Source organism: Vulpes vulpes, chromosome 7 (genome assembly GCF_048418805.1).
Source record: "Vulpes vulpes isolate BD-2025 chromosome 7, VulVul3, whole genome shotgun sequence".
NCBI classification, from domain to species: domain Eukaryota; kingdom Metazoa; phylum Chordata; class Mammalia; order Carnivora; family Canidae; genus Vulpes; species Vulpes vulpes.
The window spans coordinates 109,602,845-109,623,297 of record NC_132786.1 but is presented as its reverse complement, the minus strand read 5'-3'; the positions used below and the strand labels follow the sequence as shown (position 1 = coordinate 109,623,297).

The window sequence follows — 20,453 nt, the reverse complement described above, 5'->3', positions numbered from 1 at the left end:
AGCAGTATATGGGCAATGGATGCTGTGATCATTACAACTGGAACCTCCATAGCAAATGAGACTGATTTCTGCGCAGGATGGAGAGGGTACTCCTGCTATGTTGTCTGGATGGGTGAGGTGGGGACTGATTTTCACAATTCCCTTTTGTGACCAAGTTGGGCACAGGAAGTATGAAGTGGAATCTTTGTTACCTAGAGAGTGGGGTGGGAGGCTGTGTTTGGTTAACCCACAGTGAAAGCAGAATGGCTGCTAACAGGATCTTAACTGATGTGACTTGGAGCTATGTCCAAGGGTTCAGCACTCTTTCTTTTCAGTGTTTTGGCTTAAATTCTTAAGAGCTTCTGAAATCCCATTGAGGAGAATGATTTTCATTTCTTTACTTAGATTTAGCCCAGGCGGTGGAGAAGCTACAGAAGTATTCCTGTGGGAGTCTGCGCAGTTCCATGGTGGTACTGGTGGCACCCAGGGCTTGTAGAGCCTCTGGCTAAGATTTGCTGTGCATGCTAATTACTTTCAAATTGTGCCCATAAGTTTCCATTCCTCTTGGTAAATCAGGTCCCACTCCCTGCTTATAGGAGTCTATTTATATCTCACAAGTAGAAATATAAGCGTTTACCAACTTCTGATGAGTCTATCAATCTGTATGTATGAGGGTTATGGGCCAGATCAGGGTGCCTTCAGGGTCTTTTTTATTAGCACGAATCTGTCAAAAGTGTATGGGTGGAAGGCATTCATGGAGACATTATTCTTTTATTCTCCTGAGTCTTAAAAATCCTTTCACTTCTGAGAATCAGAGGGAATAGAATGGGCCATTTAGGTGTCCTGGAGGACATTTTGAAAATGCTGCCAGGAGTATTTTCCCTAATTCTCCTTATGTTTTTAATCACACAAGAAGTAACATTTCCCTTATCTGGAGGTACAGCTGCTAGATAACCAAAAGTTAACCCTTTATGCACCAAAATATAACCTGACCAGCGCCTTATGGCCTTTCCCCAAATTAGCTTCTGGTCTAGTTGAAGATGTATTTGTTTCCATGTCTCAACTTTGCTCTTTGAATATAGTTCATATGGCAGGAATTGTTTTGGACCAAAAATGAAATAAATTTCATAATCCTTCTCTGAGAAGCCCAGTTGGTCATGGGCTAGTTGGTCTGTTATGCCCTCAGGGACGGTGGTGGACAGGACACTTGGGATCTCTGCCCTCTGGGACACTAGTGTAGTGAATCCTGTAGTAACACTAACAACAAGGAAATTAATTCTTCATCACTGATTGAATTAGTTCAGTATTTTCACTGTGGGTTTTAGATGCTGGGACTCATAGGTCTAGAGTCTCTCCTCATTCGAGTTACTTTTTTTTTTTAGGAGAGATTTTATTTATTTATTTTAGAAAGAAAGAATTTTATTTATTTATTTTATTTATTGTTTTCTGTACTGGACTCTGTTAATTGTCTTGTTAGCAATTTTCATGATTTATGATGATATATTTATTATCTGTTTCCCGAATTAGACTGACATTTCATGGTGCAGGCACTGGATTTTTTATTGACCACTGTATACCTATCGTCACAGAGCATCTAACACATAGTAAGCACTCAGTAAAGTTTGTTTTGTGGAATGCATGAATAAATTTTAAAAGTCCTAGCGTTTGTTTGTGGAATTGTGTCTATATCACCCCACCCCCCACCCCTCGTCCTGCTACAGAGACAAGAATCTGCAAATCTCTTTCCTCTCATGGCAATTTAAAGACAATTTTTGAAAAAATTTTTTATCATTCTTTATAAATTGTACTTGTTAAATCGCAATTCTGCTTTGTATCTGTTATACACATACTCAACAGATTTTAATGATTTCCTACTGACAAGAGTGTAAAAGGACTAAGCTTTCTGAGTATCTGAGTATCTGAGGCCCAATTTGCATATCCAGTCTTTGAGGGCTGGCCCTTTCTTGGGCCACCTACACCTGTCATACCAGATTCCTTGCCACTACCCTGTGCCACCACAAGCATTTTCACTTTCCTGGAGTTTCTCTTCTTTAGTTTTTCCCTTTAGGAAGCCTTTGCCAATGGCCTATACTTTTAGTGGGCATTCCTCCTTCTTTTCTTTTTGTTTCGTTTCGTTTCATTTCTTTCTTTCTTTTCTTTCTTCTCTTCTCCTCTTCTCTTCTCTTCTCTTCTCTCTCTTCTCTTCTCTTCTCTTCTCTTCTCTTCTCTTCTCTTCTTTCTCTTCTTTTCTTTTTTCTTTTCTTTTCTTTTCTTTTCTTTTCTTTTCTTTTCTTTTTTTGCATTCCTCCTTCTTATCTGTGAACAAACCATTGAACCAAATCCTCAGATGGGAGGTAGAACCATTCTTGAGATCCAGAAAGGAAGCTCAGGGATAATGGAGCTCTGGGACATGGCTTCTGGTCTCAGCTCTGCCACTGGGCCTTTTGCACTGGGCCTTATCTAACCTGGTTGGACTGCTTGTTCGTCTCAATATAATTAGCAACTTGGCTAAAAGGATTGCTAAGGTTCCTGTCAGCACCGAGGTTTTCCACATTCAAATTTGCTTTACAGCAATAGGAAGACAACCCACTGATTTATGTGCATTTGGGTCAGAATTTGGCTGACTGTGGCATCAGCAGTTTTACATGAACAAAATTTTCAATTTCATTAGTATAGCCAAGTTAATTCTGCTGGGTTGGCAGAGTGTTCTGAGAGGCAGAGTGGGCTCCGGGGCCAGGAGTTAGGAATCCTGGTACTGTCATGCTACTTAGCCAGTAGCTGGAGGGTAGACCAGTGGAAGGTACCCAGCAGACCTCTTGGACCTCATTTATGTGACTTCTAAGCTGGAGATAAAAATAATGTATTTTGTTCACTTCAGGATTGTTTTGAGGAACTAACTTTTATAGTAACGGCAGTGCTTTGGTAGGCCATTACTAAGCTGTTATTGAAACAAAATTATTGGGGTATCTATCAAGATAAAAAGTCTCCTTACATTTACCTTGGGTGCCCTGCCCACCTCAAAGTCCTATACCATTTCCTGTTTCCTTCCTTTCATGTTGTACTGGATGGATGAGATGGGGGAGGAGCTACTATGTTAGAAGAGCTTTCATTATTTAAGGCACTGGCCGTACATTTTTTTTTTTTTTAAACTCTACAAAAATCCTCAATGTGAGTTCTATTAGTCAGGATTTTTATGGTTGTCAGTGACAGAAATCTGACTCAAGTTTGCCTAAGTGAAAAAAAAAAAAAACATGAGAGGACAGGATATTTATTTGGTTCATATAATTTAAAAAAATCCATGGGTAGCCTCTGGCTTCAGGCACTGTAAGATAAAGGGGCTCCAAAAATCCTTTAACATTCCTTTCTTTGTGTCTTCAGCTATTCTCTCTGTTTTTCTGTGTATCGGTGTCATTTTTCTGGTATATTCTCTCTACATGGTAAAAACCCCAAGCTTTATAATGTTATCTCCAAGGAAAAACAAATAGACTCTCTCTCTTTCCCAGTGGTCATATCAAATCTCTCATAAGGAACCAGTATTAGATCTCCTGCTAGTTATCCTTTGACTGATCACTTTGTTCAGAGATACAGGGTGGAAGGCTCTGATTGACCAACTTAAATTATGTTTATTATAGTCAAATCTAGCCAGTGGTCAGACTCTAGATTTTCCTATAGCTTTCTTGGGGGCCCATGAAAAGCTTGGTTATCTCAGGCGAGGCTGTGGCTGAGAACTGAAAAGTGATCCAGAGGTTGCTAATCCTAACTCAACCCATGGCCAGAGAAGAGAAGTATCTTATCCTAGGTCACATGTGATTCAGTGCTCCACTTAGTCATCCACTTTGCAAATGTCATCTCCATTAGAAGCATTACATGAGTTTGTCACAGCAACTGAAGGATCCTGCCAGAGAGATGGGCAGAAACTGAGTCATGTGAAGGTTACATGAGACCACCCCGAGCTGGGACTCCATCCCGTTTCTTCTCCTATCTACTCTCCCTACCTGACTTGGCCAAACTCTGGATAGTTGAGATGGTGGCTACTCAGAGCCCCATTTCAGATGGGCCAGAGAATGGAGGTCCCCTGGGCTTAGCAGTTCATCACCTCTTCTTGCATTTTCTTTTTTCTGGTAGGGGTGATTCCTGACACAGAGTCTGCCCCAAATTAGGAGACCAAAATGAGAAGACATCAGAGAGAAAAGGCCCTGTGACTGTCACCAGAGAGGCCCCTTGCCAAAAAGGGAAGCCAGTGGGAGAGAAGAGCCTCTGTTGACAGTATATTGTAGGGCTGGCTCACATCTGGTGTGAGCAGGAAGGAGGGGCTCTGGTGCCTGGTGGTGTGACTTCCCATATCCTAAATGCTTCTCCAGAATTTCCCCCTCAACAGACTCTCTGGACGATGCTGCTGCCAAATCATGAAAAATGTAACAAGGACACTGATTTGCTTCATGAAGATCAAAGCAAACAGTCCTAATTTGGAAGCTGGAAGTTGGGTGTTCATGGGAGGCAATACTGTGCCTTTTCTGATTTTGTCTTTTTTCTTTGTGCAACTCTTCCTTCCTTGTAGGCTGAGGAGCCTGATATCGGATTCCCCTGATGGAGTCCTGGTTGTCAGTTGCCCCATGGTTGTTGCATATGCCCATGGCAGGTTCCCGGAGAGCTGACCTCAGTGTATGCTGTGTATTCAGGGCAGTGAGTACCCTCGACATGTGACCATGCCTTCCTCTACCTAGTGCAACCCCATTTCTCCATCATCTGGAGAGAGCCTGAGTCTCTTCCATGACCCCAAAGTCTGGCTAACCCTTTCAGCATTTTCTCCTGATTTTCTGAGTCATGCACTTATAGCCAAGCCATGTGAACCTGTTTTTGAGCAGCTCCACACTCCATACCTTCTCATGCTTGTGTTTCTTTTCATGCAGTGTGCTCTTTCTGGAATCACCTGCCTTCACCCATCTTCCATGTAAGCAACTTCTACTCATCCATTTTTCTAAAAAAGATTTTATTTATAAATAGAGACTGTGAGAGAGAGAGGATGAGTAGGGGGAGGGGCTGAAGGAGAAGTAGACTCCCCGCTGAGCAGGGAGCCCAATGTGGGGCTTAATCCCTGGACCTGAGCCGAAGGCAGATGCTTAACTGACTGAGCCACCCAGGGACCCCTCTACTCATCGATTTCAAGATCCAGTTTGAATGTCACCTCTGCTTTCCAAATTCCCCCACTGTATCAGTGACCTTTCTTCATCTGTGCTCCTGCAGCCCCACCCTCTTTGTTCTATTCCCTTTTATTTGTCTTTTTTTGGTGTCTGCAGGGAGGTGGTATAACAAAGGGAAAAGAACAGGAGCTTTGCACTCTGGTCTGGGTTTAAGACCTGGCTCTGCCGCTTATTAACCATGTGTCTTTGCAAAAGTGATCTGATCTTTGGGAGCCTCTTCTGTCTTTACTTGTAAATGGGCATGATGAACTCTTCTCAAGTGTTTTGTTGAGGCTGAAATGAAACAACCTGTGATGTGCTTAGGTGATGCTTGGCTTATAAGAGGCTTCAGTAATTGGTAAGGGTAGTGATTGTGGTTATTATGATTATTATTGGGTTATGAAATCTTAGAGATGAAAGGGGCCTGAGGGGTCATTCTTATGTCTACACAGCCTGATGCCTACTCCCTTGCCTGATAGTCACCTAGCTTCTTCTTGAACTCTGCCACAGACAGGGAGCTCACTCTCTCTGATCTTATGATACTTAATGCTGATGATGCAGGGGCTTGCTAGTACTTAGACTAAGTTACTCTATGTTTATTTGGGGAACTATTTTAAATTGGCATTTATATCCATGTATAAATATGTGTGTGTATATATGCATATGTGTATTATATATTTATTATGTATGCATGTCTTATATATATTTAGTGATGTTTCACCATATAAGATTTCCTAAAAAGTCTTACTGAAAAAGCTGGGTAAAGAAGTCACAATGGAAATTAACCTCCCAAGCAAAGCTGTGAGTGGCTTTGCATTTTCTTAGATCTTTTGTCTCTCAGTGGGTCTGTGTCTATTGCTTGTCTCTGAGTGGACTGCCTGTGGAAATTGTGGCTTGTAATGTTGCTGCAACTGTCAAGCATATCTTGTCCTGTGATAGATGAAAAGAATGAAATCTGAGTGACATAGTAACATGGTGGATCTAAAAGGAGTAATACTTTTTTTGGCAGAGAGAAGACAAATTTTTCCTAATGTGGCTTAGAAACAACTCTGTATTAGGAGCAAGAAATCCTAAGATGGTCTATGGTACTTTGGACTCAGTGTTCTCATCTGTGAAGTGGGAATATTCATCACACAGAGATGGGATATACAGAAGGTAGAGGTGGACTCTGTCCCTGGAGACTAAGCACTACCCCCCGCTACTCCCCATTCAATCAGAGCAGTTCTTTCTTTAAGTTTTCAATATGAGGTGTGCGTTGGAGTCCCTTATAAAATGTTATTCTATATAAAAATATTCCGTCGCTTAAAACATTTGTAAACTTCTAAACCACATTATTTTTAAGGTCCCTCCAGCTCCAAAACTATATGGCTCTAAAATAAAGAAAAAAGATATATCCTTACTTTCTGATTCATGTTCACTTTTAAAAATTTCAAAAAAAAAAAAAAAGAAAAAGAAACAAAAATACTTCTAAGAAGCCGTTTTCAATAATATTTTTGTCTTCCTTCTCTGATAGGCTTAATTGCGGTGAAAGGCTATTCCTTTTCTTTTTCTTCAAAATTTGCTTTTCTCTGACTTAATCTAAATCCCACTCATACGAGGAAAAGGTGACAGGTATAGTGGAGGGCAGGAATACAAATATGCTTTATTATTGCATCCTTTCATCCCAGGCCGGCCCTCGGAGAAACCATACCATACCATAATTAAAATATGTTTCCAGCAATATGCATCTCCCTTTTCAGAATTCCTTTCTCCCCGTTCTCTCCAGATGACCTCATAGAATCATTAAGGTGGAACAGTTGTAAAAAAATCTTTATGCCTAAATTCTTTACTTTAACCATGTGGAAAATGGGACCCTATGAGGGGGACAGATTTGTGCTGGATAGGGTAATGAGCCATAACTCAAACGCTTGTCTTTTCCAGGGCAGTTCATTTTCTAGCAGGTCTGGATAACTACCTGTGCTTCAGTTCTCCTATTGTAAAATGGGGATGATAATAATAGTATTTGCCTCCTAGAGTTGTTGCTGGTATTATGTGAGGATAGAACCTTAGAGCAGTGCTTGGACTATAGGAGGTTTTGGATACCTGTTTGCTGTTCCTATCATTACTACACTTCCATATGCTGACAGCAGGCTGCCCAAGGTGCACAGAGTTGGAAACCTCATTTGGGGACCGTGCTGCCTCCCATCTTGCATCCCCAAAACAAGCTGTTAAAATAATGTCTTTTTTTTTTTTAAACATCCAGTTTTAGCAGGTCACTGTTCCCTGTGGGGTGACATCGGGTAGGTAATTGGTTCTTTTTAGATAGATGAATTTCATGTTAACACATTGGCTGCTTAATCCTATCTTTGTATGGTAGTAATGTGTTAACTGAGTGATAATGTACGTGCTTCCAGAAAATTAAGGACTGACTTTAATGAGGCGACTTCAGATTGTATGGCAGGTGAGCATGTATGTCCTTTTCCATCAGATGGGCCAGTCATCTCACCTTGGGAAGGTACCTTCTTCCACTGGAACGAAGAGGGTTAGTCTTGCCATCCTCATTACTCTCCCCTCTAATTTCTGGAAAATAAATGCCAACTACCAAATGGGTGATGATATAGAATTCAGACACTATCATTGTATTCTTTTATCAAGGTTGCATGAAGGTAACTTTGCTGGAGCAATCAAGAAAAACTAGCTCTTACCTTTACTTCTATCCTACTTTTGAGAAGCAGGTGTATGACTAATGGCTAGTCAAAGGATGCTGGGAGCGGCTCAAGGAATCCACCAGTGAGGGGAATAGGGTACCTGGCAAGCTACAGCCAGGAGCCCTGAGTCCCGGCTTTGAAATGGCCCAGGGAGGTTCTAGGGCTTCCTCTAGATGGGAGTCCGTCTGCCAATTCTGTGATGTCAGGCAGACAGACTGACTTTCTTAATCCCACCTTCTTCCTCCTTTCCCAACTCCATACCTGGTCCCATTCTTCTAGAGCACTATGCTTTACTGACATCGCGAATGACCTGGGGTCGGGGGTGGGGGTGGTGGGGTGGGGGACACACAAGGAGTTGCCACTTTGTGGAGCTGAAACTTTTTTTTTTTTTTTTTGGCCGATCTCAGCGTCTGCCCAGCCATCGCCCTGCAGGCACCTCTTGAGGAGTCTGGCACATTAATCGGTGCAAACTCCCAGCTCCTCGCCATGGGTGGGTGGGGGCGGGGCGGGAGGGAGAAACCAAGCCTCGCAGTAGCAAGATCAGGACTTTCCAGGTGTCTCCTGTGGCTCCTTTAGTTCCTACCAATTGCCTGAATGTCGCCAAGCGGAGCGGGCTCCCGGGCGGGCGCGGGGTGAGCCCTACCTGGGAGCTCGCAGCACCGGCTCCGCGGAGGCTCGGGCGCGCCTGGGCCGCGGCCCTCGGGTCCCCGGACGGGGTCCGCGCCCCTCCCTGCGCGCCCGCGGGTGCCGCACCAGACGCCAGCCCCGGCGCGCTGACGGTCGACTTTTCTCAGTTGTCAGTTTTCTCGCTTGTCAGCAGAGCTGCTGGTAAGTGAAGGAAAACAGAGACGGGGCGCGAGGAGCGAGGCGCGGGCAGAGAGCGCGGGTGGGACGCGAGGAGCGAGCGGGGCCGGGGCGCGCGGGCGGGGCGGGGGCGCGGGCGGAGCGGGGGCGCGGCCTCCGGGTCGGACACCCCCCCCGCCCGGCCCGGCTCCCCGGGGCGCTCCCCCCACCCCGTCCCTCCCCTTCTCACTGTCCCCCCGGCCCCACTCGGGCTCCCCCAGGGCGCTCCCCCCATCCCGTCCCTCCCCTTCTCACTGTCGCCCCCTGCCCGGACCGGCTCCCCCGGGGCGCTCCCCCCACCCCGTCCCTCCCCTTCTCACTGTCATCACCCCCTGCCCGGCCCGGCTCCCCCAGGGCGCTCCCCCCATCCCGTCCCTCCCCTTCTCACTGTCATCACCCCCTGCCCGGACCGGCTCCCCCGGGGCGCTCCCCCCACCCCGTCCCTCCCCTTCTCACTGTCCCCCCCCCGCCCCACTCGGTCTCTCCCAGGGCGCTTGCCCCCCTCCCACACCCCTTCTCACTGTCCCCCCGGCCCCACTCGGTCCCCCCCAGGGCGCTCCCCCCACCCCGTCCCTCCCCTTCTCACTGTCCCCCCGCGCCCCACTCGGGCTCCCCCAGGGCGCTCCCCCCACCCCGTCCCTCCTCTTCTCACTGTCCCCCCCTGCCCGGCCCGGCTCCCCCAGGGCGCTCCCCCCATCCCATCTCTCCCCTTCTCACTGTCCCCCCCCCCGCCCCACTCGGTCCCCCCCAGGGCGCTCCCCCCATCCCATCTCTCCCCTTCTCACTGTCCCCCCCTGCCCGGCCCGGCTCCCCCAGGGCGCTCCCCCCATCCCATCTCTCCCCTTCTCACTGTCCCCCCCCCGCCCCACTCGGGCTCCCCCAGGGCGCTCCCCCCATCCCATCTCTCCCCTTCTCACTGTCCCCCCGGCCCCGCTCGGTCTCCCCCAGGGCGCTTGCCCCCCCTCCCACCCCTTCTCACCCTCCCGCCCCCCGCCGGGCCCGGCTCCCCCAGGGCGCTTCCCCCTTCCCCTTCTCACTGTCCCCCCCCCCCCCCGCCCCACTCGGTCTCCCTTTCTCCCCCAAATCCTTCAGCTGCCACACAGATCGCTTCCGTGGCTTTGTTTAAAAAAAAAAAAAAAAAAAAAAATCCGGATCGGTCCGAGGTGCTTTCTCCTCGAGCGGAGCGCAGTCCCCCTGGCTGGCCCCTGGCTCGGGACCACGGCAGGTTCCCGCGGCGCCCCCCGGAGGCACCTGGGCCCGGTGGCCCGCGCCGCCCGCCCGCAGGGAGCGCGGGGTCGGGGGGCGCAGAAGGCGGAGCGCGCAGGGGCCAGGCTCCAGGGCGCCCCCACCCCAAGCCGGGCCGGGAGGCGGGGAGGGGAGGGGCAGCCCGAACTCCCTCAGCCTCACTCCCAGCGCTAACCTGCAGCTATGGAGTCGCCGACCAAGGAGATTGAAGAATTTGAGAGCAACTCTCTGAAATACCTGCAACCCGAACAGATCGAGAAAATCTGGCTTCGGCTCCGAGGGCTGTAAGTAAATCTAGTATTTACTTCTCTTTGCAATCGGTGTTTTACTCCCCAGCCACAGCCGTGACCGCTCACCTCCTTCCTGCATGCAGGGCCCTTTAAATACAGCCCCAGAAGTTCCACAACTGCTTCTCCCTTAATTACAGTCACTGCTACCTTTTTTCCCCCTAACTGAGACTTGTTTTCCTGAGTGCTTTAGAACGCCTTGCTGTTTCCAAAGCATACTTTCTTTGGGGGAAGAGGAAATATATCAGTTGTAGAAGCTCAGTACCCATGGAGATGTTTCTGGTCCTTTTTTGCCCAGGGAGAAAAGTCTGGGGACTCAGGCCACAGACTATTGATCAAAGAAACATATTCTCTGCAAACATGCTTGCAAACGTCTCTGCAGGTGCTCTAAGAACTTACCAACAGTTCACATTCAACATTCATTCTGGCTGCTGTGTTTTCCTCTCCCTTACCCCAGCCTAGTTCAACTTCTGATATTTTCTTAGGATTCTTTCTGTCCAGACATAATTACTGGAAGGAAGGGCTATTGTTGGAGAAAGTGGGGGTCAGAACCAATATTGGAATTTCCTAGCAATATTGGAATAGTGAATTAGCATATTTGCTTTCAGTACAGTGGCCAGAATTCTACTTGGACTGATGGACAGAGATCTCTGAATTTCATTCACTTCATTGGGTTCTGTCTGCTTTTGCGTGCTGAGGAGAGGTGAAAATACATGGTGTTTGGTGAAAAGATTTCATAAACAATAAACAGCTGGTCACCCCAGTCAGGAAGCTATAGTGATAGCTGTACATTTACAACTTGCTCCTCAGCTGCCCAGGCGTATCCCAAAGACACCTTTCATAACTACCAGATACTCATTTTATTAGACATTTGGCATCGAATATCTAGTGCAGTAAAAAAAAAAAAAAAAGAAAAAAAAAGAAAAAAAAACCCCACCACCAGCAACAGTTTTTCTCTAAGTATATTCTCTAGACGTTCTGTTCCTTATGGACAGTGATAGGAATACTGGCTCCTTGGCAGTTTGTTTTGTTGTAGTTGTGTTTGAAAGCAGGAGAGCGCATGTGCACACAGGCACACGCACACACCCCAATACAAAATAAAAAGGCCACTGATAGAAGTTAGCTTCATCTTAGAGGAGACCGTATCCCGACCAGGATATTCAAAGTTCCTAAGGGGAAGCGATAGGTAGTCTATGTTTCTTTAAGGGATCCCCATTTAAAGTGCAATTTATAAAAGCCCTTCATCAATAATCCAAGTGAGTTTCATTGCCATTGATCTAAATGGGAAACCATGCCAAATAATATGATTTTTGAGTTGTCTGGCTGCTGTAGACAGAGGCGGTAAACTTATTTGGAGATCTTGTCTTTTTGGTTGGCAGGCTCTCCTGCCAGTTGAGATGCATGCTGGGCAGCACCTCTTTCAGAGCCGTGTTTATAGTAAACTCCTGTCATATGTAATGAACATTACATCTGATCATATTGCACACAGAAAAGTTGTTGTGTCTGCAAAGTCTGGGTCTGAGGTATGCAATGTCAAAGTGCTGCCAGGCCGGTCCCCCTGCCATCTCGGCCGGAGGGACTCATCTGCACACACTCAGGAACTGCTTCTCTCTGACTGCTTTACAATTACAGCTGACTCCATGGAGCTACTCAGGCAAAGAGGAGTGTTTGGGTAAATCAGCCAGGCTGAGAATGTGTGTGAAAAAGCATTTAGTGCTTATAACACACTGTCTTGTAGCTTTCTGCTTCCTATCTCTTAGGATTCTCTCCCCAAGGTGTTGGGGTGTGATATAACCACACTTTGGGTTCTCCAGTCTCTCGCATCTACTCAGCATCCGGTGCCTTTGAACGTAAAAGGTGTGGGTTGATTCTTCTTCAAGCTTGTGTTTTTGAATTCCTCTCTTTACCCTTCCTACTGAAATGCCCTGCCTGACAGCAATCCTAGGAGATCTGTTGCTCCACTTTCTATTTTGAAAAGGACATGTTACTATCGTTATTATGACATATTTTTTTTTTTTTTTTACTACTGTTAATGGTTCTTACTGCCTTTTAAAAAACCCAAAACAGTAGTGCTATGATAAGTTGCTAAAGACTCTGGAAACCAAAGGCATGCTTATTTATACCACTTGGAATAGCACTCTTGCAGTTCATAAAATAGAAACCCTTAGGAGGTGGAAGGGTATGTTTCTGTTTGTCCACACAACAGACTCAGTCTCTTGCAGTCAGTAAGAGAAAGGAAGCAGCTCTTTCAGCATTTTAGAAAGACTCAGTAGTCACAATTGGATTTTCATATCAATTTATAACCATGTGACTCCTTTATAGACAGGGCCTTATAGGCAACCACAGATAGTCAAGAATTCAGTTCTGCTTGATTGAGAGCCATCTAAGTCCAGGACTTGATCATCTCATACCCGGACTGTTTAATGGCATCAGTCTTCTTGTCGGTATCGTCTCTATTCAATCTACTATTGAATTTTTCATCTCCTCTATCAGGATGTAAGTTGCTTGAGGACACTTTGTGTGTCTTACTTACTGCTGTACCCGCAGTGCATAGAGCAGGGTCTGGCACATAGTAGGTGTTCAATCAAAATGCGATGAAGGAAACATCAAGAACCAAATATGAGCTTTTTAATAATCAGAGTGGAGATAAATACAAATTTGGGTCAGTGTAGGCCACATGCCCTACCAACACACTATTCCATGAAGTAGATGGGAGGCACGTTTTCATCATTACCCAGGTTGGGCACAGAAATCTAAACTGAAGTAGGAACAGGATAAGATGTGGGAAAGCCACAACCCAAGGCTGAATCCCATTCTTTGGTTTACCTAGGTTCTCTTTTTCCCTCCCCATATATCCTCTCCCCTTTTGTGCACTGGCCAGGAGTTGTCTTTACCAGCAGTAAGAGGATTGTTGCCACTGTTATTATCTGCCAAGAACCTATAGCATAGCAGAATATAGGGGAGGACCCTGTGTGTGTTACAATCTCCACTCATCCCCCTTCCATGCTTTATTTTTTCTCTTGCACATCTCACTACCTAAATGCCATGTATTCTGTTATTATGTTTATTGTCTGTCTCCTCCAACTACAATACAAACTTCATCGAGGACATAGTTTTTTGGTCTGTTTTGATCACTGGTGTATCCCTAGCACCTACAGTATCATCTGGTATATAGTAAATTATCAATACATATTTGAAACCTAGAGCTCATTCACATATTTCTCTGGGAAAAAAATTGGGAAGAACTCTTAATCTAGCCTTGTAACAACATCAAGATGCTAATAGCACACCGACTATCAGAAATGTGCATTTTAAATGCTGTCTGCCCCAATTGCAATTGCAAAACCCTGCAAGCATTGGTGTTTACTATAATGATGACTCTCATCTCCCTTGAGTGAAGTGCTGCACACCCCTGCACAGAGGCTGACTGATTCAAGGGTTGTGGTGTTCCTCAGCCTCCCTCTGCAGCCCTGCGACCCTCTCATACCCATGTTCATGTTCCTCTAAGCTGGGAGGAAACAAATACTGCACACCTGAGCTCTTTAATGAACTCTATCCAAGGGCATGCTATCTGCTTACATTTCTATGAGGAGCCTCTCTTTTTTTCTGTCGTACCCATTTCTGTTTCTGTAGACCTGGGTTATCTCCCAGTGCTGTTGTCATCTCTCTTTCTTCTGTAGAGTGAGTAAGATTTGTAAGAGCCCCTCCCAATGGCTGTTTTGTCAGGGAATCTTCCAATAAGGGAAAATATGACAAGCGTGGCATTTTGTTCCTCTGGTGATGGGTGGGAGGCAGGCGGGGAACTTCATAGGTTTGGGTCTTGACTTGTACCTTGGGTCCCAACCAAGAGTTTTCGTATTGCCAGCCTGTTCTATGATGATAAAAAGTGTTTCTGTAGCTTTTTTTCTTTTAATTTGAGACCAAGCGAGCAGGTTTCACTTACTCCTTGGCATTTATTGTCACAATTATAATTAGGCCGTCATTTTTATTTATTTGTTTATTTTTAAAGATTTTATTTATTGACTCATGAGAGACACACAGAGAGGCAGAGACACAGGCAGAGGTAGAAGCAGGCTCACCGCAGGGAGCCTGATGTGGGACTCGATCCCAGGATTCCGGAATCATGATTTGAGCCAAAGGCAGATGCTCAACCTCTGTGTCACATAGGTGCCCCAGTAATTATGCCATCATATATTTATTTTGCTCAACTATGAGATAGTCAGCATAATAAATTTCATGCTTATATAACACTCTATTTGAAGATGATTTTTCTTTTGCATTATCTAAAACAATATTATGATGTAAAAGGAGGTAAATGGCTGTCAAGGTAGCAGACTGGGACTATTTTGTTCCTGTCTGTTCAGTGAGCTTTCCTACTCCCCATTATGGTAATAGACCCTGCCTTCCTCCCTACCCTCTATCCCTAGCTTAGGGATGAGCTCAAGGTCCAGGACTAGCCAATCTTAAATTTTCACCTTTGTGGCAACAGTGGCAGGTCTCTGGTATGGCCCAGAAACCAAGCAGGAGTGGTAGTGTCCTTCATGGAGATTGGTCTCTTGGCCCTTGGAAAATGCTGCTTTCCTTTCTGGGTTTCCCTGATTGCTGCCACTGGCTCTACTTCCAGACTTCATGAAGAAGACTTTTCTGTGAGAGGAGAGAGTAGACCCAACACCTAGAGAAAAGCAGAGGGGAGACCATGCAGTGGAAATCCCTGGTCTGCTTTCAGAGGCCCAGTTCCTGCACTTGTGTCTCTGATTCTGTGCTCTGCCAGCTACAGGACCAGTCGGGCTGTTTTTGCTTAGGTTGCTTTGAGTCTGGTTTCTCTCAGTCTTCACTAACACCCCATCGAAGCACGGAGAACTTAATTGACTCTTCCAAAGATGTGGGGGTAAAACCATAGGCAAAGAAGCGTGGGTCTTTGGTTTCATATTTCTTATTTAATTAAGCCCTCTTATGCTGTATTTTCTCTGTACTCATCAGACATTTTTAACAGTGCCATCAATGTTCAGGCAACATTAGTTTACTCAATTAACATTTACTGAGTGTCCATTATATGCCAGGCACTTTGATAAGCTCTGGGTGTGCAAGGGTAGATAAGATACCTGCCCTTCCGCACTTGGCAAGCTAGCAGGAGAGATTGAAAGGAAAAGCCGGAAGTGTTGACTATAGTTACAGAGGGATGCACAGGGAGCTCCTCCACCTGGGATGGCCAGAGATGGTGTTGCAGACTAGCAGTGAGCTACAGATTTATTATAGCAGAGTCCTCAAAATCACAAGGAAGAAACTTGCACAGATTCTTTTTACTCATATCAGCCTTCTGCAAAGATGCAAAAAAGTCTTTTGCAAAGATTCAAGGAAACAAGGAGTCTTCTAGTCAACCCAGAATAAATCATCCCAGAATTCTGAGCTGATTTTATGGAAAATTAGGAAAGTGCTTCTACTTACTAAGGATGTAGCCTGAGTCCCAGTGCTCTTCTCTATGCTCATCTCTCATTGGTAATTGACAAAAGGAGAGGGTGTGGTTGGGTCCATTTGCTGTTATCTAATGTTGAGCTATTGGACAGAAATCTCTCAGGTCACCTCAAAAGCAGTTGGCTCCCAGTTTGTTCTCTGGTCCATCAGGGACCTCATAGGGTTACCTTCCCTTAAAAATCAATTCCCAAGAACCTTACTTTCCTTGAAAGGTAGCTGTGACTTATCGAGTACAATATTGAGGGATAGATAAAAGCTAATGAATGGAGGTAACAGAGTGTACAAAGGTACAGAGGCATGGGAGACTTGGCACATCAAGGAGATAGTGTTGGAAAGAAAGGCATGGGCCAAGTATGATACATGGAATTTTTTAAAATTTGCTTTTTGTTTTATTCAAAACTATACGTATTTATAGTTTAAGGAGGTATTAGAATACATTTTACTATATTACACATACACGAAAATGTCCCATTCTCCATTCATCTTCCAGAGAATTGTTTTTATTTTGCTACATGTAATTTTAAGAAATTTACATTTTTATCTCTTACATTATAAGGAATTGTTAAAAGACTTTAAGCTGCAGAGTAAAAATTGAGACTTGAATTTTAGGATGGGCTATTCTGGAAGAAATGTGGAGGACAGACTGGTGATGGAATTTGAGGCCTGGAGACTGTTTGAAGAAGATTCGTGAATTTAGGGTAGTGCACTTAGTTTTGGAGTAGAGAGAGAGAAAGGAGCAGTTGTCTTCCACGTTTGTTTTGGCTTGGATGTCTTAGTGAGTTTGATGCCATTTGCCTTGTTAGGGGCCATGGAGAGAAGAGCAGGCTTGTATAAAGCAGGATGATAAACTTGGGTTTAGACATGTTGAAATGGAGCAGCCTCTGGAAAATCCATGTAGCTTTTAGTGATGGCAGGTGGAACTATGGAGAGACCTTTGGCCTGGAGCAGTGGGTCTCAGAGTCATGGTTCTGAGGTAAAGCCTTGCAAACAGATGACTTAGGGAAGAGGAGCTTCACCTGAATCTCACTAATAAATCTCACTAATAAAGCAATGCCAAAAGAATAATCTAAAAAATTATTTATTTCCTCCAGATTACATATTTTAGTGTATTAATCAGTTCTTCCATTCTCTCATTTAATTGGAAATGTCAAGTGGCTCAGCATATTTTTGTTGGACTCCAATTATATACCAGATACTAGGAGCTTCAGAAGAGATATAGAAATATCAGGAGGAAAGCCTTGCTCTCAGGAAATTATGCTAGTTAAGGAGATAATTCTTTATACATGTTAAAAGTTAAAAAATAACAATAAAAGTATACACAATAATTAATTGCTAAATAAGTGATACTGACATAGTATCCTAGGGTTCAGAGAAGGAAGATATTTGTGTCTGAGGAATTGTTTTTGTCTTTATTTTCCTTTTTTTTTAGAGTTTTTTTTAAAAGATATTATTTACTTATTTGAGAGAAAGAGAGACAGAGATAGTGAGAGAGAGCACGAGTGAAGAGAAGAGGGAGAAGCAGGCTCCCTACTGAACAAGAGGCCCACGCAGGGCTTGATCCCAGGACTCTGGGATCATGACCTGAGCAGAAGGCAGACACTTAACTGACTGAGCCACTCAAGTGTCTGTCTTTCTTTTCCTAATAAAAATCAAATAAGTCTCACCTGACTACTTTCTTATTGGGTATTAAAGGGAAGAAAGGTGAATAGAAAAAGGATAAATAGGTTCTTATATGTAGAATAAAATTTCCTTTACTTGAATACTAATGCAGTATCTTAATACACAATTGCTTGCTTAACATAATTGGGTTGTGCGACTTATTAGCTAATTACAACTTAATATTAATCAGTTAAGTATTTATTATTTTGACCAAGCTTTACAGCCTCTGTTGGCTGGGAAGCAGCCCTAAGCAGAGAGATTTCTGCATTTCTAGCTCGATTTTCTGTCTAATTTTTCTTTGGCTCATGAAAGACTGCTTGGTTCCAGTTTTCCTATATAGGGGGAAAGTGCTCAATGACCTAACTCATGGATTTTCAATAAAAAAATAAGAAAAATAATTGTTGAACATGGGGCCCATAAAGTAGTCTGTGATGGCTTTGAGAAAGGCCATCACAGTTTCTCATAGGTAGTAAAAAATGAATTCTACAACAAATGAAATACTCTATTTCTGGAGAAAGTATACTGAGTCCATGTATAGCTTTGGTATTCTTCAGACTTATTGGAGTATATTCTTTTGACAGCTTTTATTAAAGAAAATAAACAAGGCTTCATGAGTGTAAGAAGGTTGGGAAATAATGAAAAGCTTAAGAGAATAATTCAATTGAGAAGACATAATTTATAATTATAGGTAATGAATTTTATTTATATATTTGGATGAATACACATACATCTATATGCGAGAGTGCCATCCATCACTCATTCACTAAGCAAACATTTCCCTGGCACTTATCATGCACCAGGCACTAGAGAGTGGGTAGCAAGATAAAGGCTCCCTCCCTTATGGAACATTCAGTCTACTGGTAGAAGCAAATATTAAACATGTAATTCCACAAGTAATTATAGTGATGAGTGCCACAAAGAACTATAGGGTGCTGCAGAACCATATTATGGGAGGTCCAAATCTGGTCCAAGAGTCAGGAAAGGCTTCTCTCTAAAGAAGGGAGATTTAAGCTGAGCTATGAAGAACAAGTAGGTAGGTATTAGTTTAGTAAAGAGGTAAAGAAGAGTGTTCTCAGGTATTCAAAGCCTGGGAAAACGGCACGTGCAAAGAGCCAAATGAATGTGGAACCTCTGAAAAAAACCTGAAGGCCAAGTGGCTGTAGCCAAGACTGGAGACAGGAGGTTCAAGACACAGAGAGGGATCAGATCTTGCTTATTTTATTTTATCTTTTCTTTTTCTAAGACAGCAGAAGAGATTTATTATACACTTTATTTTATATATACATGTGTATGTATATATATATGTTATACACATATTATTTATTATACACATGTTATATTCAGCCACAAATGAAAACAGAATTAGTCCCAGAAGTCACAGGTCCAGGGAAAGGACCAAAAGAGATTGTTTTGGTAGAGCAACGTGGGTCTCTCAAAGGTGATCATTGTGATCAGATGGTGATGGATGCTCTAGATCCATTGAATAAAATTCTACAAAGTAGGCATGTGGTCCAACAATTGGTACTAGTTTCCCTGGCCTTTGGCTTTCCTTGTTTCTGCTCCTGTGACTTCCATGCATGCACAAGCTGGCAGTTTGCTTGGACCCCTGTCTCATCTTTCTTCAATGATGCTTTAGCCTACGCATTCACTTCTACTTGCCTCTTATGGTGTAGAGATTTCCAAGAAGATGGTGCTAAGGCCAAGAAGCTTCTTCTTTTAGACCAGGGTGTTTTAGCAATGGGAAGCCATTGTAGGTCTGTAGGAATGCATTTGAGAGATTTTCAGGAGGTAGACTCAACAGGACTTGGACATGAAAAATGAGGAAGAGTGTGGAATCTAGGGTAACTCCCAGATTTTTCGCTTCATTCCCAGATGCTCTTTACCTAGGTGAGGGCCATTGACAGGGAGCAAGATTACAGGTTTCATTGTGCATGGGAGCAGAATGAATGGAGATTAGAGATAATGAGTTCAGTTTTGGACATATTGAATATGAGGGACCTATATGATGTCCTTGAGGAGATGAGGAGAAGGCATGAGCAGTTGGATAAATGGGTCGAGAGATGAAAGGAAAGTTCTGGATTGGAGGTATAATGGATAGCCTGACAAAGTAAGAAGAAAAAAATTATGTATATATGTATACATATAGACATACACATGTAGAGAGAACACAGTTTAGTGTGGTGCCCTAAATAGTCTGACAGAAGGTGCCAGAAGACTTAAGTTTATATGTTATTTTCTCATTGGCATTTTCTTGTCCAACATATGTGAAAGGCCAGCTAGCCATCAGTGTACCTAGCTTTGCTTGGAATCCTCATAGTGGCCGCTTGATGCTACACCATAACATAGTTTTGGAGCAGAGACAGAAACCTGAAGGGTAGGCAGGATCATTCTCAGTATTCTAAAGGAAGAAAGAGATCATGACCCAAGAAACTAAATGGAATGAGGCCCCATTTTAGAACTTCTGGGAAAACAGCATGAGCCAGGCAGTGAGACTGAAAGCATGGGGCCCAGGCACTGCAGCAGGACCTGTTGAAGATTGGTCAGGTGGGGGCTCCCTGGAATCTGCAGGAGGCCTTCCTTTGTCTAGGCTTGCCCAGTGGTGCCCTGTGATGGGCATACCAAGTCTCGCTTGGGGCAGTGTGTAGGTCCTGCTGTTGCTCTCACTCTCCACACCACATCTGCCTTGTTCATGGCCCTTTCCCTGCTGGTTAAGGCCTTCCCCAAAGTTCCTCCCTCCCTTCCCTTTCCTTCTCTTCCAGAAGTCTATTGTAAGGACCCAATATTCAATATTGTGCTGAAGCATAGCTTTCCTTTCCCTTAAGGACACCAGAAGAGTGAAAACTTAAACAATCAACATAAGAATGCATTGAATATTTTGGCTGAATGTCACTATTAGATATCCAAAGAACATTAAGTTCTGTTTATCCAGATTCCAAACAACCAAAATGCTGAAATAACCAAGACTTTTCCTGCACTCTAGAGACACTGAGTAAATCCAGTAGTGAGAGATTAGTTTTTGGAAGCCACTTCCATGTGTGGTTTAGGAATAGTTCAAATTCAGACTAATATCTGACCCCTTTTCCCTCTACTTCTCTGACTCT

The 20,453-nt window shown here is 44.2% G+C and overlaps 1 protein-coding gene across 15 annotated transcripts in view; it reads left to right on the top strand.

Annotated features, from left to right (window-relative positions):
- Window positions 1-20,453, top strand: part of PDE1C (phosphodiesterase 1C) — a 570,553-nt gene that overhangs the window by 267,718 nt on the left and 282,382 nt on the right. For 3 of the 15 annotated variants that reach the window (XM_072764666.1, XM_072764670.1, XM_072764672.1), the window contains exon 1: window positions 9,943-10,218. The exons of 8 other annotated variants lie outside the window; for them this stretch is intronic. In XM_072764666.1, the coding sequence (XP_072620767.1) occupies window positions 10,118-10,218 (101 nt within the window). In that variant the 5' untranslated portion in view covers window positions 9,943-10,117. Of the gene's footprint in view, window positions 1-8,458; window positions 8,675-9,942; window positions 10,219-20,453 lie in introns of those variants that run through there. 4 more of the 15 variants (XM_072764667.1, XM_072764673.1, XR_012002743.1 and 1 more) reach the window with 3 other exon arrangements.